Source organism: Rhinolophus hipposideros (genome assembly GCF_964194185.1).
Source record: "Rhinolophus hipposideros genome assembly, chromosome: 2".
NCBI classification, from domain to species: Eukaryota; Metazoa; Chordata; class Mammalia; order Chiroptera; family Rhinolophidae; genus Rhinolophus; species Rhinolophus hipposideros.
Window position 1 is genome coordinate 72,714,389 of NC_138048.1, and position 26,179 is coordinate 72,740,567.

The window sequence follows — 26,179 nt, forward strand, 5'->3', positions numbered from 1 at the left end:
CCTGCAGTCCCCTCTACCCTCCCCCCCCCCCCGTCCATTCTTCAGGCTCGGGTCTTCTAAGTGTTGTGGGATCTGGGCTCAGGTGCTGCTGTATCCCTATTGCCCTGGGGCCAGTGGTTGCCCCAGCACGTGCTCCAGCCAAACCAACCTCCTCGTCAGTCCTTCCAAATGCCTTGCTCGCTCCCACTCTTGTGCCTCTTCTTGGCATGACCTCTCCCTTGGTCCCACATTCTCACATACATCCTGCCTTCTATTTGACTATCTGTATTGTGTTTTTCTGCTCTTCTGGATGCTCACCTCTTTAGTTTCAGAACCCGTGTCTTCTACAACTTTTATATTCACTCCCCAGGGCCAAACCAAAGGCTGGTCACATAGCAGATGTTCAATAAATGTGTGTTGAATTGAATTAAATCAATACCTGCAGGAACACTTTGATAAATCCAATTAGAGGAATTGTTCTAAACCTGTGACCTAATTATAGTACATTTTCTATAGTTTTCCTTCTAATCAGTGCAGGTGTTTTTGCTGTTGATGGTCTTTATAGGAATTTGGACAATTAATTTTTCCTACCCAGACTCTATATCAGAAAATAAGTTTTAGAGCAGAGGATTATTTAACTGTAAAATGTCATAGTTGTTGTAGCCTTAGGTTTTTTTAATCATTGCTGTTTTAAAGTTCTTTTATTATTAATGTTTTATTTTTTTAAACAATCTTAGATTTTATAGAAAAATCGAGCAGATAGTACAGGGGGTTCCCATATTACTCCCCTCACCTCCTCCACACAGTTTTTTCTATTGTTAGCATAGAACATTAATATGGTTCATACCGTGTTTCCCTGAAAATAAGACCTAGCTGGACCATCAGCGCTAATGCGTCTTTTGGAGCAAAAATTAATATAAGACTCAGTATTATATTATATTATCTTATATTAATTTTTGCTCCAAAAGACGCATTAGCGCTGATGGTCCGACTAGGTCTTATTTTTGGGGAAACACAGTATGTTACACATAATGAACCAATCCTGATGCATTAAATAAAGTCCATAGTTTATTCAGATTTATTTACTTTTTACTTAATGTCCTTTGTCTGTTCCAGGATCCCATCCAAGATACCACATTTCACTTATTTATCTGCCATGTCACCTGAAACTGTTCTTGGCTGTGGCATTTTCTCAGACTTCCACTGTTTTTTGGTGAACTTGGCAGTTTTGAGGACTACTGATTAAGTATATTGTAGAATGCCCCTCTATTGGCATGTATCTGATGTTATTCTCATGATTAAACTAAGGCTATAGGTTTGAGGAGGAAGAGAACAGAGGTAACATGTCGTTTTTATCACATCATATCAAGGGTACCTACTGTCAACAAGACTTATGACTGTTGGCATTAACCTTGATTGTCTGGCTGAGGTAGTGCTTGTCAGGTTTCTCTACTGTATAGCGACTTTCTCTTTCCTTCCCATACTGTACTCTTTGGAAGGAAGCCACTGTGCACAGCTGCACTTGAAGAGCAGTTATGTCCCCTCCTCTTTTAGGGCAGAGCATTTAATGTATGTGGAATTCTTCTGCACAGATTGGTCTCTACTCCTCCGTTTATTAATTTATTCAATCATTTATATCAGTATAGACTCATGGATATTTATTTCACACTTTGGATTATGATTCAAACCTTCTTTATTTTGTGGCTCAAATTGTTCTGCTTTGACCATTTGAAGCTCTTGTGTCCCTTTGACTGACATTCCCCCATCAAGCACTTTCTTACTTTCTGACACTATAAGATTTTTCTAGGCTCATCTTGTATATTTCCTCTTCCAATCCTAAAATCAACCATTTCTCCAAGGTATCCTCATTCCTTTTATTGAAGAATGATACCAGAAACCAAGATTTGGGCATTAGGTGTGCTCATTGCTGCTGGAGTGTCATTTATTTTAGGCCTTCTCAGCTGACAGAGCCAGGAAATATGTCTGTATATCAACCCATGCATGTATACCTATCTATAAATATTTCTATAAACAGTCATGCGCTGCTTAAGGATGGGGATAGGTTCGGAGAAATGCATCGTTAGGCAATTTCATTGTTGTGTGAACATCATAGAGTGCACTTACACAAACCTAGGTTTTATAGCCTACGACACACCTAAGCTATGTGGTATAGCCTATTGCTGTACAGCATGTTACTGTACCAGACAACAAAGATTAAATCAAGCACAAGAGAAAATGATGTAATCGAGAGTGTATGAGGCTGCTGTTGGCATAACACACCATACTATTTTACAGCCAACTTTCCTTTTTTGTAAGTAGAAAGAGTGCACTCTAAAGTAATGATAAAAAGAATTGTATAGTAAGTAGATAAACCAGTTATTTATTATCATTTTCAATTCTGTACCTAATGGTATGTGCACTACTTGTATATGAGCAGCAGCATAGTAGGTCTGTGTATACCAGCATCACCACAAATGTGTGAGTAATGCGATGCACTACAATGTTGCGATGGCCATGACATCATCAGACAATAGGAATTTTTCAGCTTCATTATAATCTTATAAAACCACCATCATATATATGGTCCGTTGTTGACTGAAACATCATTATGCAGCGCATGACTAACCCTCTTTATCTATATTAAGCTAAGTTTTAATACAGGTTTAAACCTTCAATAAAGGTTTAAAGCAGAAAGATGACATGGTCAGACATGTGTTTTAGAGTGCTCACTTTGGTAGCTGTGAGGAGTAGATATGAGAGGGCAGAACTGGAGATAGGGTGGCCATCGAGAAGACTGTTGTTCAGGTAACAGAGGAAGCAGACCTAATGGGGATAGTCACAGAAAGGATGGAAAATATTGGACACATGTGAAGGTGGTAGAATTGGCAGGATCTAGATTGAATGTGAGGATAGATGAGAGAAAGGAATCCAGAAGGACCATGGAGCTCCTAGCATGGATGACTAGATGGCTGGTAATGCCACTCACTGAGGTCAATAATACAGGAGGAAGTACCAGTTTAGGAGGGAAGATGACAGTTTTAGTTTGGAGTATGTTGAGTGGGAGAAACCTGTGGAGACCTAGGTGGTGATATTGAACAAGAAATTGAATAAATGAGTTTCTGAGTTAAAAAAAAATAGATATGTTGATTTAGGATTATTGCACACATGGGTGATAGTTGCAAATGGTAGATAAGAGTACGTCAAGCTAACGTAGAGTGAAGCTGAATCCTGGGGACCAGTAGCATTTAAGAAAGAAACAGAGAGGGAACAGAGGGTAAAAGGAAAATCAGGGAAAAGTTGCCTCTCAAACTCGGGGAGTAGAGGATGGAGTGGAGTGGTCATTAATAGCAGACGCAGGCAAGAGGCCACACACTGTAAGTATCAAAGAATAATCATTGAGTTTGTGAGCTAAGAAATGACTTAAGGAGTTTCCTTGAGGTGCTTGAAGTCAAGTATAGGAAGCAACAGTTTGAATGAATTAATATTTAGTGTGTTGAGGAAAAAATTGACAGAAATGGAGACCTTTACAAGCAGAACTTTAAGAGAGAAATTAAGGCTGGATGGTAAATGTAGGTTAGGGTCAAGGGAGAAGTTTCAGTGAAATGAGAGAGAGGAGAGACCTTATCGTGTTTATTGACTGGGGGGACAGGGGGGCGGGGGAAGAGCCAGTGCAGAGGGAGGGATTGTGAAAACACAGGAAGGAGGAGGGGAAGAAATAATTTCCAATTGACATTATTCCTCTGTTCTTCTATTTAGCTTTGTCACTAAAATAGAAATACCATATGGCTAAATAATTATTTCATCTTTTGCCTGTCACTTTATGTAATTTATTAGTCTCTCAATCTCCATTAGATTATAATCCTCTAGAAGTTAAAGATTATGTCATATTTTTAAAATATTTTTTCTAGCATCCAGCACAATGTGTATCGCATGATATAAAATTTTAATAAGTATATGAATGAGTGAGTGAATGAAAGAACAAACTTCTAAGGGGTTTACAGAGATTGATGTGTCAGAGCCCTGAGCTCTGAGCCATAAAAGAAACATCCAGGGACAGAGAGGTTAAATGATATGCAGGGCAAGTTTGTCTCTCAAACTCCAGGAGAGTAAGAAGAAAAAAATACAGGTTATCTCTTATTCCATCTACAAGGACGATTGCTGGTAGAAATAACATTTTTTTAAAAACTCAAAACATCCCAAACTGCTCACTATAAAAATTGAACACAGACGAAGCAGTTCTGCCTCATGAAAGTGAAAGTATAAAAATTGACCCAGGAAAGAAATAATCTCAGTAAAAGTATTCACCAAGAGGTAAAACTGATGGTGGCTATCACTACACACTGTAAAACTTGCTACTGACTAAAAATGGACAAATCTTCTTAATAAAATGTATACCTTTAAAACTGATCCAGAAAAATTGAACTTGAATAGAAGTAGTGGCTACAGAAAGAAGCCTTTGGAGGATATGGACCCAAAAAACTTAGTTAGTAGATCAAACCTTTGTTGTAAAATTTACACACAAAAGAATTGGAATCAGTGGTGATAATTTTAGTAAAATAACCATGAAAATGCAGAAATTGGGAAAGAGTTTAACTGAGATAGGTGGAAAAGTAATCAAGGAATTGTCTTAATGGAATTAGCTCTACAAAATACTTTTCTAAGGGAATTCATCCGTATTGACATATTTCTCATTAAAATGTCAGAATAGAATCAGAATATCATCAAGGTAAAAAAAATAAGTGGACTTCAAATATCTTTGACCTTTGAACTCCCATGGGACTCTAATGGTGAATGGAAACAACAGTGGCAGCCTGGTGGTGACCACCGTCAGTCTAGCCCTTACCAGTGGCAAAGAATGCCTGAGTGATGAAGAAAGGTGGCTTCCTTCCTGAAAACTTAGACTCTTGATAGATGCTTTAGTAATGATTTATTTGTTTTGCGCCAAATAAGAATTTAAGGCAACTAAAAAACATATATACAATAAACTAAATTTTTGAATAAATGACTAAATATAGTTTTGAGAACTAGTCTGTTTTACTGATCTAGCAATATGTCAGGATTCATTGCATCGATTTCCTTTTCCATGTTTCTGGAATACTACTAATAGTTCCTTTCTGGGGATGAAATACTGAAAAGGCGTCTGCAGAATTTCTTCCCAAACATGTCAATTGTAACCCATATTTAGATAATTCAATTCACTGCTCCAGTGAAGTCATTTTGAAGTTAAGTGTCTTGATACACTTTTTTTTGGGGGGGTGGGGGGGACAGGGTCTGGACTCATTTTTACCTCTCTGTTTTGCACAAAAACCCTGATGGATGTCTTCTCTGTCCCAGAGCTGTCATAAGTCTGTAGTATTTCTTGCTTCTTGGATTGAGTATTTCATTAAGTCTTTGAACATTGATAGGATCCAAGAAACCAGAGATGATTCTAAGTTTTTAAGAAACAATTACAAGAACAAAATGGTAAAGATGTGGTTAATACACCTGAGAGAAACAAGAGATGATACCTTTTCTTTAAAAAACAAAACAAACAAAAAAAAAAACTCCTGCTTTATGAGAGAGGTAGGTGGTTTTCCTATTTCCCGGTGGAAGTAGGAAAACCACCAGTACAGCGTTAAAACCTGAAACCTGAGCCACGTCGCCTTTCTGGTTCTCTCAATTCCCTTGGTGCTGTGGTCGTGCCACAGGATACAGGAAACTTGAATGTCTGCTTTCGGGGCGTATGTTGAGATCCTGTTACTTTCTCCACAGTATCTTAAACATGAGAGCAAGAAACAAACTGGAAATAAATGTGCCACAGTGGAGGATGATTACAGAGATTTTAAAAAGTCCTGACTACTGTTTGAGTTAAACAGCCTCATTGATGGATGCTCTGGTAAACCAGAGTGCCCTTAATTGATATTTCTTCTTTATAAATAATATAAAATCCATTTTTCAAATGATTATTTTTTTGTACTCCTATTCTGCGCTGGGTGCTGGGTACACAGCGATGAGCAAAGAGACATGGACTCTGCCCTCACAAGCATATGTTCTAATGAGAGAGAAGGAGAATGTTAAAAGATAAAGAATTACAAATTGTGATGAGGTGTATTAAGTGAAAAGGGCAAAAAGAAAGAAGAGCCGGTGGCGTAAGACGTAGATAGGTGGTGAGAAAAGGCTTCTCAGGCAAAGTATCATTTAAGATGAAATTAAACGAATAAGAGGGGACCAGGCAAAGTATCGTGTAAGATGAAAGAGAGGGAACCAGCCAAGAGCCAGGATGGGAGAGAACTTTCCAGGCAGAGGGAACAGCATGTGCAAAAATGCTGGTCAAAGAAGGGGTAGGGAAGGCTTGGAGATCACACGGAGCCTGGTCACTCACTCTGGCTGCTGGTGGAGAATAGGTCCGGAGGGGAGGCTGCAGATGTGGAACACCAGTTCAGGCCTCAGTGCAACGTTAAAAATGACTGTAGAATGTACTTAAGGCCACTGGGCTGTGTACTTTCAAATGGTTAAAATGGTAAATTTTAGGTTATGTGTATCTTACCACAATAAAGAAAATGAACATTGACAGGAAACAGGTGTTCCCTAAACACGCATTATCCTGAATATTGTTCCTTCCCATCTCAGACCCACAGGAGCTCCCGGGAGCGTGGAGCAGTACAATGTGGGAGTGGTTGGCACGCACGGACTGGAGACCTCTCATGCAGACACGTTCAGCAGCAGTATTTCAAGAGAAGGAACCTTAATGATAAGAGAGGTAAGTTGGTATAAAAACTGTATAGGGCAAGTGCGTTTCTTAAGTGCTTTTTATATTAGAGCTTTTACAGAGAATGTTTATGGCATGGATTTTTAAGCATGGGGGGGTGGTGGGACTTGTGCTTCTAAATGGATGAGTGATTTTAATTGTCCACCACTTTCTTTCCTGTATCCTTCTAAGCTTTTGTAGTGTGACTTAATTACATTAGTCCAAATTCTTCAGTAGGAGCTATGGAAATGGGAATATAGAACTCGAGCCTGAGGATATAAAACTGGTAAACCCAGCTGTTTCCTACCACAGGAAAATAGAAATGATGGTCTTTCTGAATAGCATTGGTGGTGTTATTATGCCTCTTCCTCCCATGGTTTCATCCTTGTGGATTTTATGAAGAAAATGCTCAGTAATTCCAAGAAATGATGATAGCATCTTATCTAGTTAAATTAACATTTAAAAGACTATTAAGCTATATTAGTGAAAGAACAAAGGAGTACACAGTTCTACCTAAAAAATATACCTTAGCACTTTGAGTGATTTTTTTTTTAACTCTAGGAGCATCATTTCATTTGGGATGGGAGCCCCCCCCATTCGTTCCCTTTCACCTGTTGCTCCACCATGCGGTACCTCCCCATTGGATCTGTGCTACCCAAAAGGGCCTTGGCAGATTATAATCCTTCTTTTCTTCTTTTTCACTTTATTGTCACCATGTAAATTTGACAGCAGCTCTTTACTTGAAGCAATGTAATGGCCAGTGACACTGGGCAAAGTTACTTGACCTCTCCCTGTTTATCTGTTGTCTCTTACAACGATTAAATGAGTTAATACATGTAAGCATTCAATCAGTAACTGTGAACTATTTTATTTTATTTCATTGTCTCCACAGAGGTGAGCTCTCCTTTTCCATGTGTTTATTCTCCATTCTCCCCTCTGAAGCACAAACATACACCATCTGTCATTCTCCTTCTCAGCCACGATAGGTTGGGAAACCCTAATAGCAGGACTCACTCTCCAAAAAGGCAGGGACATCTCAGTTTTGTAAGAAAGAAAGGAACTGTAGTTTTGAGATGAATGAAGCCTTTAAAGGAATACTTGACAGTATGGCTAAAACTGGAAGAAGAGTTCACAAAGCAACTTGTTAGAATTTCATTTTATGGCTTTGCCAAATCTTTTAAGTAGACCTTAAAGACTTCTTTCATGTACGCCTCAAATGAAAAATGGGCCTGGCAGCTGAAGTTGACATTGTATAGTGCTGGTATATAAGTCTCCCAAGGTGGGGAGTGGATGATTTCAATGGACGTATAGAGGGCTTCTATCTCTATGACTTGTCACTTGGGAAAACATGAGGAAAAATGCTCTGGACTGAGTTACTCTCTGACTCCAAATAAAAGGACTCTGATTTCTAATGTGGTTTAAAATTTGCTTGAATCTTTATGACAGAGTCAATACCTGAAAGTAGATATTTGGAGCCACATTTTCAGTTCAGTTAGCAGCCACATCCAAATGACTCCGTTATTATTTAAATCGCTCTGATACTCTCGGACCACCAACAATCACTTTGAAAATAGCACTCGCCAACATCTTATATGACTTTGATCTGTTGAGAATCCCCAAATATTTTTATCCTCTCAATTTCTTTCCCAGATGTGGGCTTTTAAAATAACAAACCTTGAGTTGAAATCCATTAAAAGTATATGTATTAAAAAATAAATAAATAAAAGCAAATGAAAGTATGTCCCTCACAAAATAATAAGAAAATAAAATAAAAATTTATAGTAGAACTAGTTTATAGGGTGTCTTCATTCAGTTCCCCAAGATGAACATCAAGGAGAACTCACTCAACCTGTCATTCTCATGGGAGTGGATTAAATGGTTCTACAGGAACAGACGGGCTCTACCACCCATGATCTTGTCAGATGCATGCATTTGCCCTTGTAGTGCACTCTGCCGCCCCTGTGGCTCTCCTTTTCCCTATCCTATGGCCCCACAGAACCTTTCTTTACTCACAGAACACACCACATCAGCTGTTATCTGCCACTTTGTCCCTGGGGACCCAGCTGTTGGCAGAGTTGTTCTCCCTTCCCCACTGCTGCCCATTCTTCACCCAGCAGACCCCTGTGGGCCTGGCTCAGCCTTCCCTTTATTGAAGCCTGTCCTGGGACTCCATGCACCTCTGTCCATAGCATCTTCCTTACTGAGCAGCTGGTACTTCTCCACAGTCTGTCCACCCCACTGAACCAGAACACTAGCTTATCATCATGAAAGCTCTTTTGTCTATGAGTAACAGGACAAAGACCTCATTTAAAACGCATAAGAAAAAAATAAGGTGGGGTGGGGATCAGAGACGGGAATAAAGATTCAGAGGTGTTTCATAGGAGGGCTCCAAAGGCAGAGTGAGTTGGGACCCTATGCAGGGCTATGTAGACACTAAAAAGGAATCAGGAGCTCAGGCAGCTGCTCATGTGCACCTCTCTGGCTCTCTCACTGCCTGTCTCTCCTTCCCCTCATCTCTGTTTCTTCCACATTTCTCCTTTGTTCTTCTCTCTCTCCAAAGTCCAGCTTTCTCTTCCTCCCATGCACGTGCTGTCATTGCCCTCCCACCCCCCATTGCAAAATATTCACCACATCCCAGTTCAGCTGCTCCGTGCAGACTGACCAGTATCTCTCAGGCCTAATAGTAAATTCCAGTGGGAGTCTGATCTTGCTTCACTCAGGTGTCTGCTCCTGGTCCGATCAGCTGGGGCTGAGAGCAGAGCCACCTAGTACGGCAGCTGCCCGGAGCACCAAGGTTCAAACCCCGACTTCACCACTTACAACCTATGTCACTTGACAAGTTAACTGAATCCTTCACACTGAAGTTTTCCCCCTATAAAATGGGATAATGGAAGCTAAGCCATGGTATTGTGAGGATGTAAACACAGTGTGTTTAGCGCTGTCCCAAGCGTATGTCGGAACATTTTAGTGCCCACCCCCACGGGAACGGGAAGGGCACGAAGATTGTAGAGATCTGGGGCTCTGTGACTAGTTCCTGGAGGGCAGGACAGCTGTCTACTTCTCTTTGTGTTCCCAGCAGAAGGCCTGGCGTAAGGAAGCGATTTAATTCTGAGGAGGTGCTGGTTGAATGAACAAAAGGATGATTACTCAGGAGTGAAAAGATTCAGGAGTCATAGTTGATTCCTTAAGGCTTCTCACTGTCTGAGCCACTTCCCTTCGTGAACCACTTCCGGTTTTGGAAAACCAATGGGTCTGCATCCGTTTTTGGCTTTAGGCAGAATGCTGCTGATAGAAGAGAGACTGCAAAACTCTAAAGAGACAATGTGTGACTGATGCGACTGGAAAGCTGGGGAGCAGCGGGGAGAATGTTGAAAAGCGTTTTAGTATTTGAACCGAAGTTAGAAGGAAGATAGAAGCTGCCCAATACAAATAAAACATAAAACAGGAGACAATAAAATAAATTAAGACAGAATCCCCGAAATGTTGTTTAGAAGATGAAATGTTCAGATGAGCACTGTGACAAAACGAATCAGATAATGCCCCTCTCCGGGACAGTTTACAGGCCAGGAGCATGTTACCAAGAGACGTAGAGGGCACTAAGGCTTTCGGGTTATTGCTCAACTTTCCTGGTAATATCAATTCCATGCACCTCTTTCAGGAACTTGGGAGTCTATTTCGTCTTGCAAAAAAAAAAAAGAAAAGAAAAGAGAAGTGCCTCCTTTCCCTTCCAACCAGAGGCAGGTGCAGAACTGTAATTGCAAGACCAGGACAGAACGGGTTCTGGAAAGAAGAGGCCAGGCCCGTTCGGTGGTCAAAGAAACAGCATGAACCGTTGCCCGTGCCAGCCAACCCCAAACAAGACAGGGGTGCATCTGCTTTAGTTTCTGGCTGATTCCTGCATGTTCAGCAAAATGCTTCACATTTAGTAGGCACTCCAAAATGTTAGGTAAAAGAATGGAAGACAGGAAAGCCAAGGAAGGGAATCATTACTTAGTCAGGTCTGCTCTGAGAATCCTCAGTGAGCTAGTTTCATAAATGTTAAATTAGGAAGCACAATACCAGCATGGACTACATACAATCTAGGCACTGGCTTTTAGAAAGCAGAGCTGCCTTTTAATCCTGTATTTCTTCCCTGGGGTTTTTGGAAGGAGGCTTTGCTCTGCCAAGCAATGATTTATGATTTGTTAGATCATGAAACCCTATTAGTAAAAATTTTAGAGCAGGCCACATAATACAGTATATTTATTTATTTACAGATCATGCATTTATCCTATTACCAAAACATACATACATTATAAAATACCCCTAAAGGGCATTAAAAGGGGATGCCATAAATGGCATTTCAAAAGCTTTACTAGTCATGATGGCTTCTTTTTATTTTATTTTTTTTTTTAGTAGGTGCTATCATAAGGCACCATAGTTAATCACTGAGAGATTCAACATTAGTGATAGTACATGTAAATCCATATTTTCAGATAATCTTTAGATCATTTCCATGTTTTTTGGGTAACTCCTGTCAGGTCTGATTAGTTAATCATTGTTTTGACCTTGTGACTGACAGAGAACCCTATGAGTGGGTATCATCTCTGCATTTTCTTGGAGTACATGGATTATTAGCATTATCTCATCCCACTGCTTCTTTTCAGCAAGATTTTAGGGCCTGTATCTGTTTCGTGGCTTTGTGTCATTATAACCTGGTAACAAGATCTGTAAATCCAGTTAACAGTTGTACATGCACAGACACACACAAATATTTATTAAGTGTGGGCCCCACTCAGCCCCTCCATCTGCAGCATTCCTGCCTTCCCACAGGGAACCCCCACATCTTATATGACCCCTGACTGCTCCTCATACGGCAGCATAAAGCCTCAGGGTCAATCCACAAACTAAATATTAGCAAAGCTTAACTTCTTTCTTATTTTCTTAGGTAAAATAGAAATTTGAATGCTATCTTCCCACACTCCAGTGGGTAGATCTGAAGACCACTGCGCCTGTGCTGTGTGAGGGGTGACATCACGGTGACCTTTGCCCTCCCGCTCTAATACCCACCATGTGTTATGCCCCCTCAGACATCTGGAGAGAAGAAGCGAGCTGGCCACAGTGACAGCAATGGCTTCGCTGGCCACATCAACCTCCCTGACCTGGTGCAGCAGAGTCACTCCCCAGCTGGGACCCCAACTGAGGGCCTGGGGCGCGTCTCCACCCATTCCCAGGAGATGGATGCCGGGACTGAAGTAGGTGCTGGGCAACAGCCACCACAGCTCTGTTCTCCTTCATGCTGTTCTGAAACCCGGCTCTCTTCAAGAACGAGGCTTTGCCAAGCTAGAAACGTGTTTGGTTGGTTTCTACTGTAGCGCTACATATGCACATACTCAGAGGGAGGAAACCATAGAAGCAGAGCAGTGAAAAGTTCTCAGCTATCCTCTGGACCAATACTTGCTTTCACAGATGAGAGTACTGAGGTTCAGAGAGGTTAAGAGCCTCGCCCAAAGCACACAGCTGATTTGTGGCAGAGCTAGGAGCAGACTTGGGACCTCCTCTCTGCCAGGCCAGTGATAGAAACTTTAGCCTAAAGAAATTCCAAGGCCAGTAGTTGAGGTTCAGATTTACATTAATTTAGTCAAACTAAGTTTGACATAAATGAAATGAGGTCTAAATGACTTATTTATGAAAAATAAAAATCAATAAATAGATCCGTGCTGAAAGTGTTCATCTTTCTAAACTCCAACTTGCAAGAGAAAGGGGGAAATGGGATATTATCTTTCCTATGTAGAAAGAGTGCAGGGGGAAAAGTCCCAAGAAACATAATCTGTTAGGCAGTGGTCATACATGTCGTGACCAAGACTGACCGCTCCGATCACAGTACCTGATCATGTTTCATGAGTATCACGTGACTCACACTGAGGCACTATATGTGTTCATAAAGCATGTGCACTATTGATTTGATGTTGTCTACACACTAACTTTTTATGATGCACCCTTAGAATTCTAAGGTTATAGAGCAGATAAGCTTTGTTTGCCCAGAGGAAAAGAACACAGAGGCGTATTAGAAAGTGTCACATCCTATTACAGCTACATGCAGTGTGGGCAGGTTTTTTTGTGCCTGCACACCTCTGTGGGTACCAAGGAAGACACTGTGGGGTTGGACCCCTGTTCAAATTCTCTATTCCAGCTCTAAGTGGAAATATTAGTAGCTCCCACACCTCCATCAGACTTTTTCTAAGGCTCAAAGGAAAGGATGTATGTGAACATGCTCTATTTGGAAGGAAGAGTCCTAACTTGTGGAGGATGAAATGATTTTGTTTTCCTAGGTGGAGGGGAAATCTTGAATTAAATCAGGTTGGATTTTTGTGGTTTTCTCCTTATATAGTTAGGGGTCTTGGATTGTTGGTTTTATTTTTAAATAAAAACCTAATAATAAAGTTCAAAACTAAAAAATTTAGGCACAGACATTTATCAAAAAAGAGGTGCTTAAGTTAAATGCAGGTCTCTTTATGATATCAAGAGAACTTGCATATAATAGAAGGAATGGAGATGACAGACAAAATGGGAAGATGATTATTGAAGAAGCGCCTTTGGCAAAACTCAAATGTGGAATATCGAGACATGAAGCCCTGATAATTCAGTTTACTGTTCAGTAGTCTAGTTCTTACTTCATGTTTCATGATGCTGTCCACACCCTTGAGATTTATTTTTTAAATAAGCTCTCAAGGTCCATTGTCTGCAAACCTAGTATCTTCATGAAGTCCCCCAAATTAGGCATGTAAATATAAGTATTCTTTTAAGGGAACTCTCATGGGAAGAAAAAAATCATAATCCCTGGGAAAATGGTTCCTGAATTAAAGATTTGAAGGCTCCTTGAGCCAACACCAATTCACCTGCATCACCAGGCCAGTGTGGAAGGGCCCAACGGCCCCAAGAGGAGGGACCTTTGGTCGAAGGTGTTCAGGATGAAGCACTGCTGTGTGGACAAGCTTACTTATTACCAATTGCATCAGCCTTTCTTAAGAACATTTGGTCAATATGAAATTGCTTTTACTTCAAGGGAGACATAAGCTTTGTCACCACAGTCGTCACCACAGATATTAAGGTGCTACAAATGGTCCAAAATACAATTTGCTCACTGCCACTCTTGCAGTCTGGTAATGAATGAAACCTTGCAAAGGCAGAGTGGCTAGTGAATGGCTGATACCAGGACAAGCTGGAGAGAGAGGCACATACTTCGACTAGGGGTTCGAGTGTGAACAGTGAGATAGATTGAAGAGTCTGTCATTATGTTAAAGCCCAAGCAAAGTATTGTTTGCATTTTGTTTGTTGCTGCAGTATTTATTTACCTGCTCTTCTTAATCTTCTTGCTTATTGTTTAGTATGGCATGGGGAGCAGCACTAAAGCCTCCTTCACCCCTTTTGTGGACCCCAGAGTATACCAGACATCTCCCACTGATGAGGATGAAGAGGATGAAGACTCATCAGCCACGGGTAAGCTAGAAGGCCCCAATGTTTTAGAAATAGCTTGGTTTTCCTTTTTGGTATGGCCTGATAAAAAATAATAATAATCATTAGTTCAATAGTTAAGCCATTTACTGCTTAGTCCCTGCCTTAAAGGGAAGACTTTTTTGTAATTATTATTTTTGTAGGGTTCCTGAAACAAATTCTTTCTCTCCATTTTTCTTTTGTTTCTTCTATTTTGCTTCTGGTAGGAACCCAGAGATATCCAGGGGCCCTAGGAAAAGCTGTCCCTCAGAGATCTCCAAACTTCCCACATATTTCTCAAAAGCAATTTCTGGGTACAATGTTGTGCACGCAGTAGATACTTCATAAGTGCGTGTTGAGTTGTGTTGAGTTCTACGTGTGTGCTTCCCGCCGCAAAAGTCTGGCTGCTTTCAAGACGACTCTTGCTTTCTAGACTTCTGCAATTCACTAATCATCAGTCTCAGCTGAGGCCACTTTCGCAATTGATAATGTGGAAATTCAAAAAGTACATCTTTCCGCATATATTACAGGAGATGGAGATGGTGCATTTAATTTTTTGAGATGAATATCAATTCCCTACTCAAGTAGTGTCGATAAGCCTATTTTACTAATAGATAAAATACTGCTTTTATGAATGACTTATACTTTATTCTACTAAAAAAATATGAACTATGCAGAGTGTCAGTTTCTTTGCCTTTGCTATAATATATAACGCTCACTAAATGAGAAGAAATCATTGTGTTTTGAAGCCCTTCTCCGTATCTCCACTGGTTATTTTTTAAGATGCCACTGACTTCTCTGATTCTTTTTCTCAAAGCTCTGTTTACTAGCGAACTTCTTAGGCAAGAACAGGCCAAACTCAATGAAGCAAGAAAGATTTCAGTGGTAAACGTAAACCCAACCAACATTCGGCCTCATAGCGACACACCAGAAATCAGAAAATACAAGAAACGATTCAATTCAGAAATACTTTGTGCAGCTCTGTGGGGTAAGTTGCTGCTTTTTACCACTCAGTAATGAATTGACCCTCAGACATTTAAAGCCTGTGGATCTCGTCATCAGAAGAGCACTGCTGTAATCACGGGTGTTAGAAACCTGACTTAGAAAGGCCTTGGCCTCAGGAGAGATCAAGAGCAATTTTATATGTAGAAAGAACTGACACCCTAATACCCAGGGTAACAAAATGAGATTCAGAATGACCTTGTCACGTAACACTGATCGACTAAAGCCAACAACAGAACTATCTACTACTCAATACACACACACAATGTGCCCAGCACTGTGTGATGTACCCCACATCCTGTGATCCATACAACATCCCACAAGGAGAAGAATGGCTTTACCTCCATTTCACAGCTGAAAATTCTACCCAGCGTATTTTAGTAAATCGCCAAAGGCCATGCCACTAGTAGTCACAGATCAAATTGAAAAGGACAACCCCTCCCCCCCCAAAAAAAAGAAAAGGACAACAAATGATGAACCTTCCTTTAGTTCAAAACATCAACCTGCAGTTCTTGTGAAAAAGATCTTAGCTGCCCTCTAACTCAGTGTAGGCGTGATGAGAGTTTGTCAAAGTGCTGGTCTGTGTCGTTATCAGCATCACGGTCGTGTGTAGATCAAAGAAAGACTTGGCCCAGCTGTACCCCATCTAAAGTACTTGGCCTGATTTGGGGCGCCACAGTTTTATAAGGACAAAAGCATTTGAGACGTTAGCGAGGAAGACTGTGAAACCCAAAAACTCTTTCATGCGAGATGTGATAGAGGGAAGGAAGACTCTGTCCTCTAGAGAAGAGACAGGTATAAAACAAGAACACAGGCATGTTTAATATGGAATACTACGTCGATGAAAGAGCAGACATTTGTGTTCCTCTGAAGATCATTGTACAGCAAGCAAGAGAAGGTAGAAAGTGACCTGTTCGTGAATGTAGTGAATTGCGCAGTGGACCTCTCAGTGTGTATGTTATGCCTTGGGGTGGGGGGGATAATTTGCCTAGGGATGAATTTAGCTGTCCAGATAAAGCCACTTACCTGCCAGAGCTTTTGTAATAGGGAATGACTGCATGGGAGATGGGCTGGGCTAGATCTAGATACCTGAGAAGTTCCTTGTAGTCAGTGTTTCTGTGACTCTCAAGTTATTGACACCTTTGGGAGAAAGGGCTTTTCTTCCAGTGGGTGTGAAAATGGGGCACTCTGTTCTGTGTTAAAGGTGAATAGACTAGAAATCACTGCATGAACAGGGGTGAGGGTGAACCTTTGAAAGTCTTGAGGTGGGATTTATAGAGAGCCAAGAAAGGGGTGAGTGTCACAAGAAAGGAACAAAGGCACGTTGTGGTAGTATCACAGCTATGCCTAACACTTTGGGGAAGGACTCTGTGTTATGTCATAAATGGCTAGATGTAATAAATGCTGCTACCACTTTATAAAGAAAACTAATTTCATTACCAAGGAGACCGTGCTGTAATTACTATGTCAGAGCTACTTCTGCACTCCCTGCTCCAGGACCTACTTGCCCATTAGTTTATATTCACAAAGCACAGGTTTTTAGGTTTTACAGGGACCTCGGATGCAGAAGGTTAAAGCCCGTAAAAAGTCAGTCTTAGGGTGCTTCTTAAATTTGCAGGTGTGAACCTCCTGGTGGGAACTGAAAATGGCCTGATGCTTTTGGACCGAAGTGGGCAAGGCAAGGTCTATAATCTGATCAACCGGAGGCGGTTTCAGCAGATGGATGTGCTAGAGGGGCTGAATGTCCTCGTGACAATATCAGGTATGTTACCAGGATGCCCGAGGCCTCCAGGCCTGCACAGGTGGGAAAGATGATCACTTCCTTTGTAAAGAAACAGTAAGTTCTGCCTTCCCCAGCTATCAAGCGATACAATAAATGATAGCGGTATAGCCAGAGTGAGACCATCCTCATTTTGTAACTCTGGACATTCTGACCTCCAAAGGGAAGTCTCTCACCTCAGCTTGAAGTCTGAATGAGGCAGGGACGTACCACAATGGTGGTATCTTTATAGGCCTTTAACATCCGCCAGGACCCAGCAAGGATCTTTTTAAGGTATCTTCACTCCAGTCATTGCTACCTACTCTCAGATGGCGAATATCAAAATGTAGGCTTCTGGGAGTGGGAAGTTTTATAAGCAGGTATTTCTCAGGTCTCTTTTCTCACAAGAACTGCTCTAGATTATAGTCTACTGATGTTTTAGCAAGTACAGCTGGCCCACTGGGTGATTGAGTCTGCACAAAGGTTGGAATGTGGGGAGCAGCATTACTGCGACACGCTGCAGCTTTCTGGTTCCCAAAAGGAGCTTTAAAAAATAAAATGGCGACAGCAGTGAAGGCCTTATTACTGAAAAGTCAAAAATGAAGCCTGAGAGAGTCTGCTTCTTGAAAGTTTTTTTCCTTCGTGATGGTGTTTGAAGGAATTTAATAAATAGTACCCCTCCTATCCAGTGTGGAACCAGCTGTACCACTGCACATTAGAGCCACCTGTGGAGGTATGAAAGGTCCGACATGCACCCCAGACCAGTGGGTCAGAAGCTCTTGGAGTGCGTCCCAGGCAGCCATTGCTTTCATAGCTCCTGAGGTGTTGCCAGTATGCATCCAAGTTTGAAAAGCATGACTCGACACTCAGCCATTGTTTTGCAGAGACAATACAGCATGGCTGGATTGAACCTTGAATAAAGTTTAACTCTTCCGCTGTACTTCTATTTTTAAAAAATGCCTTCCCTTGATGCTATAATTCCCTCTTTCTTTTACCTTTCCACTGAATGTTCAGTATCATTTCTTTTTATTCTCCCCACATAATAGTTAACCAAGTAAGTTTTCCTTGTATTATCATTTGGGTTAAATCAGTGTTCTGGTTAATTGCCTTCTTAATGGCTACACTAGGAAATCAGATTGTAAATCATACATTTGCCAGTCACCTACCCAAAGTGGAAATGCTACCAGAAAATTCATGTGCAGGCTTCCTTATGTTAGTGACACTTTCCCATTTTTTTAAGTGTAAGCATATTCTCTTATCATGAGGCATAGATGGGGAAAGAAGAAAATGAAAATAGGAGCAAAAGATTCTTGAACTGCCCTCAGGCCTAGCACGGAAGAAGCTCTAGCTCTCTTGCCTATCCTAGCTATTGTGATCAGTACATAATCTAGGCCTTTGGTTACAAAAAGGAATAGTAACTGCACAATGATTCTGTAATTTAAGTTGTAAATGTACTCTCCGGTCAAATCCAGTGTACAGTGCCTTAATGGTCTTCTGGTATGTATCACATCTGTAAAATATAAAACATCTTTTGATGCCTAAGAGGAAATCAAAGGAAAATAAGTACCGAAGAAGTAAAGCTGACAGGCCTAAATCTCTGATCACCTAGAAAGAGCCATTCCAAGGGACATTTTCTTATCTGATACACAGATAATCTCATGGAGTATATTAAATTTTGTTCCATGTGTACTCTTCAGTATTTTTAAGATGTTTTCTTATCATACTAGTAATTCTTTATTCCAGGATCACTTTACCAAAGGGAACTTTTAAGTTTTTTTCTAAGTATATGTCTTTTTCTCCTTTCCTATTTTTGTTTGGTATTCCTTTTAGTTGGTTATTATAAATGGTTATTTTCTAAGCCCAGATTGGCTCCATTGAACTTGTTTCTCTTATCTCCTTATAAAATTCCCTTTTTGGTTACTCAGGTAAAATAAAATTACTACTAGCTATCATCTTTAAAGTAACTGAGGAGGCAAATAAGAGGTTCTCCATTAACATATGCTGTTAGGTTAGAAAGCGAGGGGAAGGCAGCCACACATAAGTATGCTACAATGTCCAGTTGTTAACACCTCTTCATATAATTAGATCTAGAATATTCCAGAACTCTAATCAACCATTCTGTGACAGAATTAGGTCTTACTGAGTTCAGCAGACACTGCCCTTTGTGTTGAGAGACTAAGAGTAGCTTGCTCAAATAAGAAACCACCTGAAGGTAAAAACAAATTATAAAATGGTTATTTGTCTAGAATACTTGAAGCTATTTTAATCATAAGTCTTGGCAGAGACAACACTTTGATGATGCTGGGGGCACTGTTTAGTGTGTCTTCACACACACCCATACACACACACAAACACACACATATACACAATTATAAATAAAAATTAATGAATAAAATAAAATGGAGGTGGGGAAGGATGGAAAGAAAAAGCTATCACGGTCTTGTAATTAAAGCTCTATTGTTTCAACAGGAAAGAAGAATAAGCTACGAGTTTACTATCTTTCATGGTTAAGAAATAGAATCCTACACAATGACCCAGAAGTGGAAAAGAAACAAGGCTGGATCACCGTTGGGGACTTGGAAGGCTGTATACATTACAAAGTTGGTAAGTCTCAAAACATGGAATTGTTTTATACTCAATGGGAATTATTTAGTTTAGTTTCATTGAGGTTTTTTTTTTTAAAATATCAGACATTAATGACGTATTTGTGACCACTTTAAGACATTGCTGAATCCTTAAGTATACTTGCATTATTTCCCCCAAAAAGTCAGATGGATGAAGTTCAAAGGATGAATTCTGAATAAAGTCCTCTGCGCCAGTTTAAACGTTCAAATCCACTCCCACCCCCTAAAATGACTATGAAGGAATAAAAGTGCCATAAACCCACAAGGACAAAGGGACCAGGAGAAGAGAAACCAGCAACTAAGATGTAAACAAAATTGAAGAGTAGTTAGATGACTAAAAACAAACCTAGACAACCAGTAAATGGTAAATTTAAGTCTTCAGTGAGTACATTCATCAAAATCAATTCAGTCACTTAACAGACCCCAGAAAGGCCCAGGACCTGAGGCCCCAGGTGTATCTGAGGTGGAAGTGTAGACTCAAACTGAAAATAAGAGGACTGTTAGAAAGTTGATGAGCAGCAAGTCTTCCAGAAGCCCTCCCCCAGTGAAACAGAGACGCAAGGTTGGCACAGCCACTCTGATGTTGGGGAATACTGGATTGTGAGGACACACACACACACACACACACACACACACACACACCTTCATCCCCTGTTTAGTTCCCAAATGTTGACAGATAAGCTTAAATTCCCAAGCAAGAGATTGAAAGATTGTCTTTGGAGAAACTAAATGGCCAGAAAGAAAAGATATTCAGGTACTAATATTTGAAATGCCATGAAAAAAAGTTTGCTGTCTAGCTTCTTAAAGTGAAGCCCAGCAGTTGATAAACCCACCTATACCAGATGTGGGGAAATACACTAATAGGAAGGAAATTTAAGTAGAAAGAAAGGACTAGAGAGAAAACAAGGATAATGAGGAGTGAAGTAAAATTTTAAAGAAAGAAACTATAATAACTTCAGGGCACTTATAAAAGCTGTTTCCATAAAAGAAGAATAGGGGCTACTTAAAAAATGTGGAACAGAGTTGGGGGAAGTCATTCAGAGACCAAGAAAAAAAATCTTGAAAATTAAAATATATTGGAAAGAATTAAAAAATACAATAGAAATGTTAGAAGATAAAGATGAGACATCTCCTAGAAAGTAGAACAAAAAGAAAAGGGTGGGGAGGGGGGGAAGAAAAGTTAAGAAAATAAAAAGATCAGTCCAAGTGGTTCAAAATCTAAGTAACATGAGTTTTAGGAAGATAGAATAAGAAATGGAAGGGGAGGAAAGTATCAAGGAAAGAATATAAGAAAAATGTTTATAAATAAGATCTTGAAATCCCAAATTAAAAGGATTCATTGAGTACCAAGTATAGTGGATGAAAAAAAAAGACTTACAACAAAACATAAGAATATTTCAATATCCAGGAAATGAGAAAGTCTTTAAAGCTTCCATATTATAAGTAAATAAATAAAGTTTATATATAATAGACCCAGAATCAGGTGGCCTGGGAGTTAACAGCAATGCTAGAAAATTAGATAACAGTGGAGCAAGGCTTCAAAATTTTGAGGGAAAGATTATTTTCACGTAGTATTTTATAGCCCATCTGTATTAGCCAGACTTCTCCAAGAAAACAGAAGCCAACAGCTCTCTCTCTCTCTCTCTCTCTCTCTCTCTCTCTCTCGCTCTCGCTCTCGCTCTCGCTCTCGCTCTCGCTCTCGCTCTCGCTATCTAGAATTATCTAGATATATCTAAGTAGATAGATAGCTAGATAGACAGAGATATACAGAGAGAGAGAAGAGTGGAACAATGGAGGATTCAAGAAGAGGTACCTCCCAGAAAAATAAAATTTTACTAATAGATTACCTGTCATGTTTGACTGTGTTGAAGGCATTTACAGCACTAGCAGAAAGTAAACACATGTGCTTAGAGATAGATACGTAGAAAATGTGGATATGAGAGGGAAAACAAGAAAGGAAATATAATTATGGTTAACTATGTGCCTCCTCAGTGAACAATAATAATTTTTTACACAAAATGTTGATTTAACCAAAAATTAAAAGTATAACTATATCGAGGGTGTGGGAGAGGAAGAAATATGTGTGTTTAAGAGAGAGAACTACCGTGTTTCCCCGAAAAGAAGACCTAGTCAGACAATCAGCTCTAATGCGTCTTTTGGAGCAAAAATTAAAATAAGATCAGGTCTTATTTTACTATAATATAAGACTGGGTCTTATATAATATAATATAATGTAACATAATATAATAAATATACTATAATGAGTATAATATAATATAATACCAGGTCTTATGTTAATTTTTGCTACAAAAGACACATTAGAGCTGATTGTCCAGCTAGGTCTTATTTTTGGGGAAACACGGTAGAAAGAGGAGATGGTTATAAGAGACTAAATCCTTTCATACTACAAAGTCAGTAGATAATATCTATAACTGAAAAAGATCAAGAAATAACGTTATATATTAGAAATATATAAATAAATTGCTAAAGAAGTAGTCGAATGTGTATTAAAGACAGAACGTATAAACAGAAGGGCCCTGCTACAGCAAAAGATCTCAGAGAGCAAGAATTTGGTCGGTTATCCTGGACTCTCCAGTTTCTTTAGGACATAGAATATTCTGTTGGTTCCAATATGGTACAAAGAAAATGACAGCCATATGTACTGTCTTAGTCTATTTGGACTATTATAACAATACCACAGACTGGGTGGCTTATAAACAACAGAAATTTATTTCCCACAGATCTGGAGTCTTGGAAGTCCAAGGTCAAGGTAGAGGCAGATCCAGTGTCTGATGAGGGCCTCTTCCTGGTTCATAAACAGCTACCTTTTCACTGCTCCCTCACATGGCAGAAGGAGAGAGGGAACTTTCTAGGGTCCCTTTTATAAGGGCACTAATCCCTTATAAAATTCATAAAAATTAGAATTCAATTTTGAATAATAAGGAAACAGCAGCCTTTATGTCTGTACTCATTTGCTAATTTTTCTACCAGGTCTCAGCTGCTTACATGTGGGTGAACATAAAAGGCAAGCAAGGAAACATCAAGGGATATTATGCAGATTCTTATTACAGTGAATAGTTCACATCTAGACTTAGTGGCTAAAGATACTCCTAAGCCAGTTCCATCTTTAGACCAAGAAAGAATCTTCAATATAAAGCAAAAGGCTCTATGTATTCTGAAACCAAGCACACTAAAGGAAGTTAAATCTGTATCTATGAGAAAAATCCCACACCAGCAGCATCACCCTCAATTATGGTTTTACATGTATATTTGCATATTGTGGCTTACACATTCATTAATACAAAAACTTGAATAAATTGATATATTTCTTTAATTTATCATTTTTATATTACAGTTAAATATGAAAGGATCAAATTCTTGGTGATTGCCTTAAAGAACGCTGTGGAGATATATGCGTGGGCTCCTAAACCATATCATAAGTTCATGGCATTTAAGGTAAGCAGGCATGCAATTACCTAAAAAAGACCTTTTTTATGTTAGTTTTCTACCAGTTAACAAAAATAGTCTGTTTTGCTCATAGATTAATATTAATATTCCTACGTATAATAAACCTCTTTAAAAAGTATAGGAACTCTTAGAGTTATTATTCTGAAAGTAAAGGCTATTTAAATGCTAGAAAATTGGGGTATGCCCTCCTCCATTTCAGATCTATGAATCATCATCTCCAAGTGGCATTTAGTACAGAATGGTTCCCGGGCAAATCATTGATTGTGGTCTAAGGCGACGAGATTCGTTAGACAGCCACCTAACTAGGGCACTGTCTGATACTTTATCTGAACAAGGAAGATCAAGCGCAGCATTGAGTTTCCAGGTCGAACTGAGTCTCTAAATCTTATAATCCTCATAAGCCTTTTAGGGTACAGTCCTTAAAACTCACTTGATGCTCCATATCCCCAAGGCTATTTGATTTCTCCGAAATGATGGCTGAATTTAGTCACATCTGAAATTGTCCTCGTTTCTCTGTGTGCTTCCATTTTGATGACTCTTTCATTTTTGACTTTGTCTGAGTCTCTACCCACCGTGGTCGGACTGATCGATCAGTCATGAGATTCAACAGGAGTGACATGGGAATATGCTAGTCCCATTGACCCCAGATCATGTAAGCTGACCCCCAGAGACTAGAAGGACAAGTTCTTGGGGGCCCTCCAGTGTTTTCATCTCTACATAGTCTATCTATAGCCAATGTGATTTTATCTTCTGTTCATTTTCTCTCTCTGCCTGTATCTCTTTCTTTCTTGACATCCTGTTGCCCCTCACTTTTCCCCCACTTTTGACTATTATTCCCTTCGACCTTTTATGTATTCTTTCCTGCCACATATGCTATGTGAAGGCCAAAGCTGCCTTGAGAACATTATTAGGCCCTCTTCAGGACTGCATCACCCACTTCTTTCTTGTTCCCTTAGCGCAAGGGGCTCATTTGTGATGTTCTCAGGAAGATAGATTCATCAGTGGAAATGGGCTCCCCTCCATAATGGGTTCCCCACTTTTATGGAGAGAAATTTTTGGAATGTGTTAGGTTAGTAATAACACTTAAGGGATGACTCCTAAAAGCTAATAGGGTGCTGCTGTTCTGCCAAAATCTCTCTCCGCAAAAGCTTTTCAATCAAGAGTCCATTCCGGCTGTAAAGTTACTGCCATCAGTTTACTAGCCAAAGTGTATGAAAGAGTGCAAAATGCTTTGTTCGGCAGGTCACACCCAGCCTGAAAAGAGGGAAGAGCTAAAGCAAGGACTTGAATAAAAAAGACTGGAGCTGGCAGAGGGTCGAACCCTCCCATAGGACGAGGCTGTAAGGCTAGGACCTCCCATACTGTGACAATGACATTAGCAAAAGATGAGGAGAGAGGTGTCTGTTAGGGGGCAGTGGCATTACAGCGGGGCACTTGTGGTTTCACGAATTCTTTCCTAGACTTCAAGGCCCAATAAAGTAGAGGATGATTAAATAATAGCAAAGAAAAACAGTAGAACACTGGACAGCTAGTTGGAGCTTTAGCCGCGGATCCAAACACATAGAATCTGGATAAACTTGGCTGGAGCTCTCTTGTTTTCCTTTCTAGTTAAATGCAACTAGCTGACTAAGCATAGTTCTCTGAAGTTATCTGGGTTGTGGCATGTATCCGTCCTTTGTTTCTTGTTATTGTTGAATAGTAGTCCATAGTATGGACATACCGTAGTTTGTTGAACCATTTGCCTGCCAACCGATGACAGCTGGGTTGTTTCTAGTTTGAGGAATTATGAATAAAGCTGCTATAAACACTCATGTAAAAAAAAGAAAAAATGAGTCTTGAGTCTTGTGATGTTCCACACCCATCTCCTTCTCTATGACCAAAACCCAAGTCTCAGATCTCAGCATTACGTTTAGAGGAAGCACCAGTCTGATGCCCACTTGCTCACCAAGGAAGACCAGAACCAGAGCATGTCATTAATCCTGATCAGGGTTAGCACAGAGCTAGCCCTGCTGCCCACTGCAGGCGGTCTCTCTGAAAAGGTAGCGGTCACGCATGGTCCTGGCTGTCACATGGGAAGGAGAGGGACCAGAGAAGTGACTGGACCTCCTTTTAAGGGAAAAAGCCAGAAATAAACAGAAAAGAATAGCAGTACCCGGGCACCAAGTTTTTAATAGATGATGACAGTATCAAAAATTGACAATTATAAACCACTTCTCTGCACTGGAAGACAAGGGGTGGAGAAAGAGGTACAAATGGGTGTTATAGACCGTTCTTCCTACAGCCAGGATGTAAATAGACCTAAAATTGAAAGAGAAATTTCCTAGCTTTTCAGCTTAAGAAAGTCAGATATTAACTTCCATCAGGCAATGGCTACAGGAAAAAATTAAGATAACCTCTTTGAATGATGTGTACACTCATGGGGTGATTTTTAAAGTCTTTTGCAGATCTCCAGCACAAGCCCCTGCTTGTTGATCTCACGGTAGAAGAAGGTCAAAGATTAAAGGTTATTTTTGGTTCACACACTGGTTTCCATGTAATTGATGTGGATTCAGGAAACTCTTATGATATCTACATACCATCTCATGTAAGTTCCTGGAAGCAGAATGTCAAGGTTCTCTGTACAACAACTTGTATGTAGAATGAGATTTGCTTTTGCACATTTTTAGTGGAAGGCACACTAATATTTACTAGTCAGTAAAGCAGATGGACTTTTGGCCTTCCCTAAATAGACAATGCTTTTAATAAATAAAACATGTAAATTTAATTTTTATGACTACTCACCACTGAGTAACACGTAATAGTAAGTATTTTCCATTTACTAGACATGTTGTCTTATTGGACTTTAGATTAAAATACATATGGTGTTTTTCCTTCAAGGGCATAAATTCTGTATTTTAAGCAAGTACAATAGAGGAGTTCCTATTTTCAGTTTTTGAAGCAGCATTGGTTCATTTTATGTAGAAGAAGGCCAATGGTCCTTTTCCTGCTATTTTTGTTCCTCTTTTCAATGTGAGGACAGCGTCGTATAGTGGAATCAGACACATTGGAACATGTACCCTGGCTCTAGCATGCATTCATTTTGCAATCATGGACCCACTAGGCAGTCTCTCCAACCCTCAGCTTTCACATCTGTAAAATGGAGATAAA

At 39.9% G+C, this 26,179-nt stretch overlaps 1 protein-coding gene across 6 annotated transcripts in view; it reads left to right on the top strand.

The window, feature by feature from the left end:
* Positions 1–26,179, top strand: part of TNIK (TRAF2 and NCK interacting kinase) — a 364,845-nt gene that overhangs the window by 331,659 nt on the left and 7,007 nt on the right. For 4 of the 6 annotated variants that reach the window (XM_081072833.1, XM_081072834.1, XM_081072835.1 and 1 more), the window contains 8 exons: positions 6,589–6,718; positions 11,776–11,940; positions 14,074–14,185; positions 14,997–15,167; positions 16,800–16,943; positions 19,410–19,544; positions 22,920–23,020; positions 25,467–25,616. In XM_081072833.1, the coding sequence (XP_080928959.1) occupies positions 6,589–6,718; positions 11,776–11,940; positions 14,074–14,185; positions 14,997–15,167; positions 16,800–16,943; positions 19,410–19,544; positions 22,920–23,020; positions 25,467–25,616 (1,108 nt within the window). Of the gene's footprint in view, positions 1–6,588; positions 6,719–11,775; positions 11,941–14,073; positions 14,186–14,406; positions 14,494–14,996; positions 15,168–16,799; positions 16,944–19,409; positions 19,545–22,919; positions 23,021–25,466; positions 25,617–26,179 lie in introns of all 6 variants that reach the window. The other 2 variants (XM_081072831.1, XM_081072832.1) reach the window with 1 other exon arrangement.